The 13,017-nt window shown below is 42.8% G+C and overlaps 1 protein-coding gene across 1 annotated transcript in view; it reads right to left on the bottom strand.

Annotated features, from left to right (window-relative positions):
- The window catches only part of SCP2 (sterol carrier protein 2), a 54,926-nt gene that overhangs the window by 26,490 nt on the left and 15,419 nt on the right, over positions 1-13,017 (bottom strand). The window contains exons 9-11 of the mRNA XM_060231832.1: positions 6,154-6,304; positions 4,773-4,920; positions 304-411 (exon numbers count right to left, since the gene is read on the bottom strand). Coding sequence (XP_060087815.1) covers positions 304-411; positions 4,773-4,920; positions 6,154-6,304 — 407 coding nt within the window. The remainder of the gene's footprint in view (positions 1-303; positions 412-4,772; positions 4,921-6,153; positions 6,305-13,017) is intronic.

Raw genomic sequence — 13,017 nt, 5'->3', positions numbered from 1 at the left:
TACCATTTGCCAGGTCAAGGCATTCTACTCCTCCCCACCACAAAATGATTCCTGAAGTAGCGAAAAAGGGGAAGAGAGAAACATAAGAAAATAAAAAGGCAACATAACTTTTAGAATGCTTGCAGAATATGTTCCCTACCACACTTTCTCCCGACTCCATCAAAATCACAAAATCTAACAGTTGCTGATCACAGTGTTACACCAACTGACGATCTCCCAACTTCTCTGCTGTTTTTAAAGTGAAACATATTTCCTACATCCATATGCTAAAATAAACTGGAAAAGATAAAAGACTTTAAGTACCTGTAGCACCCAGTGGATGCCCTTTTGAAATCAAGCCACCACTTGGATTTATGACCCATTTTCCACCGTAAGTATTATCTCCTCTGTCAATTAGCTCACCAGCCTTGCCTTTAAAAAAAAGGGAGGAAAAAAACTATTCACTATCAACAAAATAAAATCCCTAGATAGTCAAATTATTACAGATGCCTCCCTTAGGTGCTCAGTAAAGAGATATTGAGCTGAAAGGAATGAAACATTTGCACTACTCACGAACAAGTTCAACATGCATACTCAGATTTCAATGCATGCTTCAGTTCACAGTACCTTCTGCCATTTCCTCTCCTCCCTCAATAAAGAAAAATGTTGGGAAGTACTAAATGTAGGTTAAATGTACTAACTAGTGTTTTTGCCATTATCAAACAGTACTTGGAAACAATCCATTAGCCATCATGACAGTGATGCAGTGACTTTTTTTGAAGTACATACCCTGGGGTTTCACGGTTCATTTTATTCTTGGAACTGAAGCTTCATCTCTTCCAGAAAACGTGTTTAAAACAACCCAGCAACAAAAACCTAACAAGAACACAGTGACAGCTTTTCCTTGAGAAAACTAGCTTCAGGAGGGAAAGCGCTAGAGCAGGGTTTCCCAAACTTTTCTTTCCTGTGACCCGGCTATTTTTACACTTCTCCTTCGTGGCGCACTAAAATTTGGGGATGGAGCCAAGAGACTTTGGGGGTGGAGCCAGAAGACAGAAATTATGTCATTTCCTGTGGTGTCAAGAAGATGATGAAGATATTGGATTTATATCCTGCCATCCACTCCAAAGAGTTTCAGAGCAGCTCACAATCTCCTTTATCTCCCTCCCCCACAACAGACACCCTGTGAGGTGGGTGGGGCTGGAGAGGGCTCTCACAGCAGCTGCCCTTTCAAGGACAACCTCTGCCAGAGCTATGGCTGACCCAAGGCCATGCTAGCAGGTGCAAGTGGAGTGGGGAATCAAACCCAGTTCTCCCAGATAAGAGTCCACACACTTAACCACTACACCAAACTGGCTCTCCACTTAGTCAAGGGCCAAGTGATGTCACTTCCGGGGTACACTGAACCAAAACTCCTTTTCCTGTGATGTCACTTCCAGGGCACCCCCCCCCAAACCTGCTTCTTCTGAAGTAACTTCATTTACCAAAGAATGTCTCTGAAACTCATGCTGAGCCAAAATGGGGGTCCTCTCTTTCCACTCCCACACCTGCATGCACCTATCTGTTTGTGTGTTCTTCTCCAGCTTGCAAGTACTCCTAATGCCCATGTACAATTTCCTGCACCACCTACACACCCATTCCTCAACAGCACTGGCCAGTGTATGCAGTTGGGAGTGCTGTTGCCATTGCCATCAGGAATGACAGCACTGTGTATCACCCACACTAGGCCCTGGCAGCTGCTCTACCTCAAAATATGCTGAAACATTTAGTAGGCCCTTCCTTCAGCTGCTACTACTGGAACCCTGACTCAAGCTATAACCAAGCTTGCTTGGTTTCAAGAAAATCTTTCAACAGTTATTTTTCATACTTTTCTTTGGCTGAAACACTGGGAAACTGCTGTGAAAGATAGCAGAGAATTCTATTACAATTAATGAATTAATTTCCAGTTATATGAAGTTCATACAAGCTTTTCTGTAGTTATCCCAAAAAGGATATTTATGAGGGGCCTGCAGCTTTTTACTGGCTGTCTCCCATGCCTTTAAAAACAACCTGTTTTGCAGATATTTAGCCAGTGAACTTCTTTCATCCTTTTTAATATCTACAGGAGTTGTTTAATTTTGGTGTCAGACAGCTGTTAAAAGCAGGACCAGTAAAATGGTGCCAAGTTCATAGTACCATCACTTCCAGTGCTGTTGAGATATACTGCAGTAATCTCCAATAATTTCTTTCTGCCCCACACCTCTCACTCATTTACACAGAAATCTCATAGAAAGGCCAGCTGGCTACAACTGGGGGTGCCAACTTTTCATTGGCAGAGCTCCTATGTCTGCAACAACAGTATTATGAACAGAAAAGTTTCATCCAGTAAAAATGGAAGGAAAGAAAGGGAAAAAATGAAATGGAAGGAGAGGAAAAGAAGACAAGGAAAGAAAGAACATAAGCGGAACTATGTTGTATCAGGCCACTGGACTATCCAGTCCAAAATTCTCTCATACAATGCCCCAAAAGCACCAGAATGTCCACCAGTGGGGCCAGGGCACTAGAAGCCCTCCCAGTGTTGCTTCTCTCCCTTCCAACACCAAGAATACTGACAGAGCATCACTTGCAGGGAAAGAAAGAAAGAAAGAAAGTGGGAGAGGAAGGGGGGGGGAAAAGCCTCTCTCACCATTAGATGACCCCAGCCAACAACAATTCTGCCCAAGGGTCATTTGGTAACGAGTGGGCTACTGGAATGCCCACTCCCTGCCCCTCTCAGCTGAAAAAAAAACACACTCACCCTTCTTTGCCGCCCAGGCCTCCCAGGGAAATCTCCCCAAAAGAGCATACTGCAAGGCACATGAAAGCTCATACCTTGAAGAACACTTCATGGGCCTAAAGTGCCAGTGGACTCCAGCTTTTCTCTTAAGCACTGGGAGGGGGGGAGAAGGAAGGAGAGACAGCACAACAGAGACAGGGGAAGGAAGGAAGCCAAACAGAGCTCAGGCTTTGCAGCCTGTGTCAGTCTTCAAGGCTAACTTTTTTCTGCACAACAGAGAGACGGGGAAAGGAAGGAAGCAGAGCAGAGGTCATGCTTTGCTGGGGGTGGGGCTAGCTTTGGCTTATCTTGTGACCCAGTAGTGAGGCTTCCATGGCCCGGTACCGGGTCACAACCCTGCAAATGAGAAACACTGCGCTAGAAGAAAAAGAGGTATATAAATTGTTCCAACCCTGTTACCATTTCAAATTGTGTATGGAATCCTACAAGGGAAAAATGACTTGGTGGAGGCAACTTAGAATAAACAAGTTGCAGATGAGGAGATAACATCACATGTCTATGTGTTGCCTACCATTCCAAACAGCTACTTGCCATAGCTGCCATTCGTCTTTTGTTCCTAGCATGTGTGAATAACATGTTATGAGGCTCTGTATGAATCTTACTACCAGGTTTAGTCTTACCTATCATACTATTTATTTCTAGGCCATGTCTCCAGAGATCTGCTTGAGATCAATACCAATACCTCATGAAAGTAACTGGAGAACAAGCTACCCATTTAAACATTACTTACCTTCAGCAGCAGAGAAAGGCTTCTTTTTATAACAGGGATAAACAGACATACAGTAAGCTTTTTTTAAAAAATGGAATCAATGTCTAAACAATTTTTTCTCATTAACTCCAAACCCCTTTTAGTGATGTACAAAGAAATAGCTTGCATTAGAATGAGGTCTTTTGTTGTATTCTATGCAGATAATATGTTCCACGCTACACTGATCTTAATGTGACATGTATGAATAAAATACAAGTAATATGTGTAGTTTATTTGCTTTGGATTTCTCCATCCTGAACAGTTTTCGTATTATCCACCAAGCTGGCATGCTCACTAGAAATATAACATTTCTGGAAATGTTGAGGCCATGGGAAAATAAACAAGAACATTTTGGAAAAACCTAAAAGATCTACAATACTTGAAGAACATTAAACGTATAATTTAGCAAAGTAGTTGGCATATGTGTTGGGGGTTTCCTGATTCCCCACTAGGAATGGAACAGAGCCACTGGGGGGGGTAGTAGTGTTCCAGCCATGGTGGGAGTCCCACTGGCTATTTGGCCAGCAGCCACGAGCCACCAATTGAGCAAAAATACTGGGATCAGGAAGGAAGTTATGGGGTTAAATAAGAATAAGGGGGTTAAAGTAAGGGGGGGAAAGGGTTCAACATTCCAGCTCTTAGGAGAGAAGGTTATCCCTCCGGTGAGAGCCAGGAAGTTGTGACCTACGTGCTTTTTTTAAGGCTGGCCTTCAAAAGTCAGGGAAAAGCTGACAAGGCTCCAAGTAGCACAGCAGTCAGCTGGAGGAAAGGAGGAGGATGGGATAAATCTCAAACCCCCTCTCTTTCCACAGCTGAGACCTCAGAAAGAGCAGGTAAGCAGCCTACTGTATAGGGCAGGGATGGCCAACGGTAGCTCTCCAGACGTTTTTGCCTACAACTCCCATCAGCCCCAGCCAGCACGGCCAATGGCTGGGACTGATGGGAGTTGTAGGCAAAAGACATCTGGAGAGCTACCATTGGCCACCCCTGGTATAGGACACTGGAGTGGTTGAAGAGAGCTGGACTGCAGAACCTGACAATGTTTATGCATTTTAAGGTATAAATGCCATGGTTTCTACAAAGAAAATCATAATTATATCTAGTATTAGAAAGAGACCTGCAAACTGCTGTTCTGTTTAAAGTAGAACACAAAAATCAGGAGTTTAAGTATACTGTGCTGTGACCTAAGTGTCTATAAAGGTTTAAAAATGTATCTAAGTTAAATAATACCTTCAGGACAAAGTCCCAGAGCTTCATAAGTGATTAGTTCATTAGCTGAGAAACAATCATGAAGTTCAATCACATCCACATCTTCAGGTTTCAGGCCTGCTTTTGAAAAACATCTTTTGGCAGCCTCCTTAGTCATATCATAGCCAACCTATTAACAACAAACCACAAGTCAATGTATTTGACCTGCTCATATTACAAGAAGACGACTACAGATTTATATCCCGCCCTTCTCTCTGAATCAAAGACTCAGAGCGGCTTACAATCTCCTGTATCTTCCTCCAACAGACACCCTGTGAGGTGGGTGGGGCTGAGAGGACTCTCACAGCAGCTGCCCTTTCAAGGACGACTCCTGCAATAGCTATGGCTGACCCAAGCCCATTCCAGAAGCTGCAAGATCCAAGTGCCTTGCTGCACATTTCATAATTTACAATAAAGAGAGCCTTATCTATAAATACATTTGTTCAACCACCATTAAGGACTAAACATGGGGTGTCAAACATAAGGACTGCAAGAAACTGGTATGTATGGAAATAAGGTACTCCTCCTTTCATGGTATCCTTTGGGAAAAACCTAGTCTTGCTTAAATACATTTATTGGGCTTTCGTGGGCTCCCCAGTAAATCAACTGCTTTCACAGATAGGAATCAATTGTTTTATTTGTTTGTATTGGATTTCCTTTGTCCATTACAAAGTTTATATCTCCAGTACATGGCACTGCATTTTGTGACACACATGGCCGAGCCCAACAAAGTGACAGTTATGTCACATCCAGCCTTGTAACAAATCAGTTTGACACCTCTTCACTGGGAGCGTTATTACAATAAATACATAGCTGAAACTTGAAATGTTAACTGAATGATTATAGCTATAATTACAGATTATCACGGCATGCTGTAATCTGCAAAACTCAGGGAAGATGCTGCACAGCAGCACCTGGGTCAACTGAAAGAGATTTAGGCCAAACCAGAAGCAAATTGGCCTGAACAGGATGAGCTGAAACAGTTTATGGCTGCCCAGAAGATCTGGAAAGGAATTTATTTGAATTTGCACTCTCCCTGGTCAATATGCATTTAGAGCCTATGCGTGAGCAGACAATGCACAAAATATGCCATCCATTCATAGTTAATCTCCATGCGTTCATGTAAATTTGCACATTTTTTGTTCAACTTCATTAATCACAGCTATAATGCATGCACTGAAATTGACAACACATTACACAGAATATTCTGTTACTTGTGTAAAGAACCAGATTCCTTTTCAAGCAAGAGTGCAACCAATTCACTAGAAGCAACATAGGTAGTTTCCATAGCTATCTTGTAGGTGACTGTCAGCACCTTGTGTGTGTCTTTTGTAGCCAAATGCAGATTAAATATACATCTTACTGCTTTAATACAGCTGTTTTCTTCAAAAGAGCTTGGAAAATCAGTAGTCATCTCTTGAGCCACAATTTCAACAGCTTTTGACTCTAATCCATTATTTTTCACAAATTTTTCACTAGCCAATATTGCAGCCGCTGCACCATCAGATGTTGGACTAAGAAATACAGAGAGTATAAATCATTCAATCTTTTGATTTTTTTTTTTTGCTCAAAAATAAGAGATGTGATGAAAATACATGATGAGCAAAATAGAAGTTGCCACTTACCCCAAAGGCAATTAATGACATTGCACTGAAATAAAAACTGAAGGTGTAGAATAAACACACTTAAATTAAGTAAATATGGTCCATGATATAAATTTATTAAAATAGTTTTACTCCAGAAGTTGTAAATACTGGGTTTGCTCCAGTACAAGAACCTTTGCAAGGTCCATGCAATAATGCCCGAGTTCCCCAAATCTCACCTTCCCACAGTAACTACTCCTGAGAGAGCCAGTTGGGTGTAGTGGTTAACAGCGTGGACTCTTATCTGGGAGAATCGGGTTTGATTCCTCACTCCTCCCACTTGCAGCTGCTGAAATGGCCTTGCATCAGCTACAGCTCCCACAGAGCTGTCCTTGAAAGGGCAGCTTCTGTGAGCGCTCTCTCAGCCCCACCTACCTCGAAGGGTATCTGCTGTGCGAAAGGAAGGTAAAGGAGATTGTAGTTCACTTTGAGATTCAGAATGAAGGACGGAGAATAAATCCAATATCATCTTCTCCTTCTAAAACTAGAGAAGTTTATTCTTGGGGTTGCAGGATCACAATGAGTAACAGCTATGCAAGAGCTATTTTATCCCTCTCTGCGCCACTGCAGCCGCCAAAGTTGCACAGCTTTATTCCACATAGGTCCTGCAACCTCTCTAATGAGCATTCCCATTAGAACTCGCTGCTGGGAAAAGGGGAGAGCTGAGACTAAATGCAATCACCAATGCTTTCAGAGGACAGATCATAGGATCTAACTTACTTTGTCACAGAGAAAACTTCAAGGTCAAGGAAATATTGTCTGGGTCTATAAGGCCAAAGCAGAAACTTTATTATTTGTATTATAAAAATCTACATCCCACTCTCTCTCCCCTGTGTAGGACTCGAGTTGGCTAACAACTTTCAAAATACATCCAATAAAACAGTACAAATGATACAACAAATAAACTAAAAAAACAAAGTTACACTTAACTGTAACTGCTGTTCATCAATGTCTTCTGTGCAGACACACATTGGAACTTTGCTTGTGCAGGCCAGCCTTGGGCATTTTGTTTTCTAGCTAAATGTCGGATCAAGGCGGTGTAGCAGTGCTGATGTTATTAGATCTGTCGGCTGCATTTGATACGGTCGACCATCGGCTACTGATCCACCGCCTCGCCGACATTGGGGTTAAGGGGTCTGCTTTACAATGGCTCTCCTCTTTCCTCACGGGTCGGGGACAAAGGGTGGCGATCGGGGGTGAACGATCCCAGAGGCGCACACTAGATTGTGGGGTGCCTCAGGGAGCAGTCCTCTCCCCGATGTTATTTAACATCTATATGCGCCCCCTTGCCCAGATTGCCAGGAGGTTTGGGCTGGGCTGCCACCAATATGCAGATGACACCCAGCTCTATCTGCTGATGGACGGCCGGCCCGCCTCCCCCCCGGAAGGCCTGGATCGGGCGTTACAGGCTATCGCAACGTGGCTTAGACTGAGTGGGCTGAAGCTGAATCCGGCAAAGACAGAGGTTCTCTGTGTGGGTCGCGGCGCTCCAGGGGGGGAAATATCCCTCCCGACCTTCGATGGTGTGCAGCTAAAGGCGGCGCAGCAGGTGAAGAGTCTGGGTGTTTTACTGGAGCCTTCATTATCAATGGAGGCCCAGATAACAGCCACTGCCAAGTCAGCATTTTTCCATCTGAGGCGGGCAAAGCAGTTGGCCCCTTTCCTGGAGCGTCGGGACCTAGCAACGGTGATCCATGCGACGGTCACCTCACGATTGGACTACTGTAACGCCCTCTACATGGGGCTGCCTCTGTGCCGGACCCGGAAGTTACAGCTAGTGCAGAACGCGGCGGCCAGGCTGTTGCTTGGTCTCCCAAGATGGGAACATGTACGGCCGGGGCTACGCGAACTGCACTGGTTACCGATTGTATACCGGGTCCAGTACAAAGTGCTGGTTATCACCTTTAAAGCCCTATATGGCCGAGGACCAGCCTACCTGAAGGACCGTCTCTCCCCGTATGAACCCCAGAGAGCACTGAGGTCAGTAGGAAAGAACAGACTGACTACCCCTGGGCCAAGACAAATCAAACTACAGAACACTCGCTCTCGGGCCTTTTCAGCCGCAGCCCCATATCTCTGGAACCAACTTCCAGAGGAGGTGCGGGCCCTGCGGAACCTTGATCAGTTCCGCAGGGCCTGCAAGACCACCCTTTTTAAATTAGCTTACGAATAACTGAATTATACTGATAACGAAGAAAATCCGCCATCAGCATCAACTAGAAGAGCGTCAAGGATAGCGTTATAATATGTTTTAGTTAATTGTTTTAATCAGGTTTTTAAGGTCAATTAATGTTTAATGTTTCTAATGTAACTGTTTTATTGTTGGTGCACCATTGGTCACCGTATTGTCAGCCGCCCTGAGCCTGCTTCGGCAGGGGAGGGCGGGGTACAAATAAAATTTATTATTATTTATTATTATTATTAAAACTGAGAAAATGGGGACACTTCACCGCTCTCAGAGTCTGCACATGTGCAGGATTTCCCTCCAGTGCATCACATGCTGCAACAGCAAGCATCCCCCTCCCCTAGCCCCCACTAAGCCACCATGATCCCTCTCATTAATGTTTAATAAATTAACAACAATTATTATTTTTACCCTTTTTTGCACAACCAGCCATATGAGAGCTCACAGAGGGGTAACGAGGGAGGGAATGTGTGTCTGCACAGAAGACTTCAATGAACAGAAGTTACAGATAACTGCAACTCTTTTTTCATCTTCCATCTTCTCTTGCAGCCCCACAATGGGACCATTAGTGAGCTACTCACCAAAGGCAGTGAGGTGAGACTCTCACTGGAATAAGGTCTGTAAAATAGCCTTGCTCACATCTGCTTCCTTTCTTGCCTACAGATCTAGAGTGTGACGCCTCACAAAAGTGTCTTCTGTCGACCAGGTTGCAGCCCTGCAGATGTCCAGAAGGCAGCTGGCAATCCTTGTGCCCAGGCAGAGTGTGCCTCCATGTTGAGAGGACATTGTCCTCCATTGCCTTGTAGCAGGAATGGATGGTGGCTACCACCCATCTGGAAACTGATTGGACTGATATTTTTTGTTAAATTTTCTATTTTTATTTTAACTGGAGTTTAACTTGAATATCTGTATACCTGATAATGTTTTTGTCAGTTGGATCTGGTTGCTGACCATAATAATAAAACTGGGTTGAAGCCAACCTGCCCTTTTTGGGGCCTGGTTCTTTCCAAATAATATAGGAGAGCCCTCCTAACAACCAGGATATACAGGGTCTTCTCTGCCTGTGAATTTGGAGAGGGAGAAAAGCACTGGGAGGACAATCTATTGAGCAAGTGGAATTTAGACACTAGGCACTAGGGTGCAAAACCACTCGCTCATTGAAAATCTTAAAAAAGTGTAAGTCTCATGTGGGTAGTTTCTACCATGCTTGGTGGACTTGCAAAAATGTAATGGGCTATTGGGAAATGGTTCATGAAATGCTCCAGAAAATATTGCTTCTGACTATACCTTTTGAACCTGAGCTGTTTCTTTTGAATATTGTACCTGAAGCAATAGACAAAAAAGCTAAGCATTTGATTATATGCACAGTGACTACAGCTAGAATAATATAAGCTAAATATTTGAAGAGGACAGAAGTGCCTTCAAAAGAACTCCTGGAGAAAATACTTGAAATAGCAGAAATGGACATTTTGACTGATATATTGAAAGAAGATACCAATCAAGACATAAAGGAACTTTGGACACCATTGTATGAATGGATTAAGACTAATTATTAAGTTTATGTACCATAATATAACTTAGACTTATAGAGCAAACTGAGTGTGGTTACAGTTAACAAAAATTATGGTAATATATAGTTTAAGACATCATGATAGCAAACTTACAGACTTTACTGTTGTTACTGAGAATTTATTGTACAAAATGTGATAGTAGAAATGGTTATATTACTGATTTTTAGTTTTTTATTGTTCCCTTCCCCCTTTTCTTTCCCTATACCCTTCTTTTAAAACTAAATACTTTAAAACTCAAAAATCTTAAGAAAAGGTTAGTCCTAAGTGCTGCTAATTCACTAACTCTCTGGGCTGAGGTGATAGCTACTAAGAAGGCTGCTTTCCTAGAGAGTAAACTCAATAAACAGGAAGCCAAAGGCTCAAAAAGGAACTTCATTAAATAAGGTAACACCAAGGGCAAGGATCACTGTGGCATGATACTAGGTGTTGTAGGAAACATATTACACAGTCCTCTCAGAAAAAGCTGTACCAATTTATGCGCAAAAACAATGGACCCTTGTACATCCTTATGAAAAGCAGCAATGGCTGCTAAATGTGTCTTAATCAAGGATACAGCTAGGCCTGATTCTACCAAAGACAATAGGTATTCCAAGACTAAGTCCATTGGGCAGGTCAAAAGGCATTTTTATTCCTGGCACTAGTCCAAGATTCAAAATGGCTCCATTTCCTATCATAAGAATGCCTGGTTGAGGATTTCTGGGCTCATGGGAGAACAATTAGAACTTCTTGAAAGAAGATGATATTGGATTCATACCCTGCCCTATACTCTGAATCTCAGAGCAGCTTACAATCTCCTTTACCTCCCCCCCCCCACACACACACAACAGATACCCTGTGAGGTAGGTGGGGCTGAAAGCTCTCACAGAAGCTGCCCTTTCAAGGACAGCTCTGAGATAGCTATGGCTGACCCAAGGCCATTCCAGCAGCTGCAAGTGGAGGAGTGGGGAATCAAACCTGGTTCTCCTAGATAAGATTCCGCACACAACCACTACGCTAAACTGGCTCTCCAGGATCGCCCTAGGGCTGGATCCAGCAAGCTGTTAAGTGTAGCCTTGCTACATCATGATACATAAGACCTTTGAGCATTAGTAGGTCTGAAACAGTGGGAAAGGGTATGTAGTTCCCTTTTGCTATGCAAAGTAGTTCGGCAAACCATATCTGAGAGGTCAGAAGCAGTGTTCCCTCTAAGCTGAGTTAGCGTAAGCTAGCTCGCAGATTTTTAGCCTCCAGCTCACACATTTTTGTCTTAACTCAGGAAGAATGACCCCAGCGCACAATCATTTATGTAACTCACAACTTTAATGCCAGTAGCTCAGAACTTTAATACTAGTAGTTCACAAAGTGGAATTTTTGCTCACAAGACTCTGCAGCTTAGAGGGAACATTGGTCAGAAGGGAGCTACCAGTATACCATCCATCTGGTCTGCTATCATTTTCCCTATAACCAGTGGTTTTTTGGTAGAAAAAGCCCAGCAGGAACTCATTTGCATATTAGGCCACACATCCCAACACCAAGCCAGCTGGAACTGCATTCCTCTGCATTCCTGCTCAATAAAAACCCTGCCTATAACCCTGTTAGGAAGGGAGGGTTAGTGTACAAAAGCATGTCTGACCAAAGAAACTGGAACACATTTGCCAAACATGCTGGGTTGCTGCCCACCAAGGAGCAGAACTCTGGTGCCTTCCTGGAAACTGCTGTGGATTTAGATTTATTAACAGCCCATGGCCAATATAGAAATATATAAATATCACAACAATCACACAAGGAAAATGATTACACAATAAAATGATTAAAACTTGCTAAAATTAAATACATAGATTTACAGCTCTAGTAAGACAATTATGCAATTCAGCTTCCCACATTTCCTTGAGAAACATAAATGGAGCGCAATTTCATTGCTTGAATACAGAATTTCACAATTTTTTTTACTAATCGGGTTCTCGTCAGAAAGAAATTTATTAACAATCTCTTCGTCAGAGATTTTGGAACCTTTTGATAATACTGGAGAAATAAACGTCAAATGAATATCATTATATATCAGGCAATGAAGTAAAACACGTATTGTTGTCTCTATTGCACCAACATTATAGGGATAGAGGGATTTTATTATATCTACCCTCGACCACTGCTGATGGCAATACAGCTAACCTTGCAAGAGAAAAGGCCCTTCTCTGATTGGCATTCTCCAGGCTATACAGATAAGGGGATGGTTGAAGAAAGTAACGTCTTTGGAAGGCAACAATGAAGTTTGGCAATTTGGAGATGTCAATCTGACGTTCTGTGTCTTCCACTCTCTGTTTAAAAAGCTGTCTAGCTGTATCATGGCCCAAATGAAAAACTGTATCAGGGGAAAGTCCAAGCTGAGTTAACTTAGTTTGGACTTCTTTAAGCCAGCTTGATTGAAAATCATCCTGCAAAATTAATGGTGCAAGACCGCAAGAGTTTTTATATATCTTAAACCAAAGGTTTAATGAGGAGTTATTCTGGCAGTTATTTTCACCATCCCTGTTTCTAATCGAATCATAGAATTTGAGACACAATTTGGGACCCGTAATACTGCTCTTAAAAATTTAGATTGGACCCGTTCTAAAGGCAAAAAGCAAGACTCAGAGAGGCCTAAAAACGTTCCATACAGTAATTGTAGTATGATCTTAAATTTGAAAAGCCTAAGGGCAGCTGGAACAAAATTTCCCCCCTTTGACCTAAACAACTTTATAATACCCAAAGCTGTCTTTTCTCCTTTGTCCGCCACATAATTACTGTGGGCCTCCCCGGCACTGCTGCGGCAAACAGATCTACCAGGAGAAAGCCCACTTGTCAAAGACTGC

This window comes from Heteronotia binoei, chromosome 2, assembly GCF_032191835.1.
Source record: "Heteronotia binoei isolate CCM8104 ecotype False Entrance Well chromosome 2, APGP_CSIRO_Hbin_v1, whole genome shotgun sequence".
In the NCBI taxonomy this organism is placed as follows: domain Eukaryota; kingdom Metazoa; phylum Chordata; class Lepidosauria; order Squamata; family Gekkonidae; genus Heteronotia; species Heteronotia binoei.
This window is presented reverse-complemented; position numbering and strand designations above follow the sequence as displayed.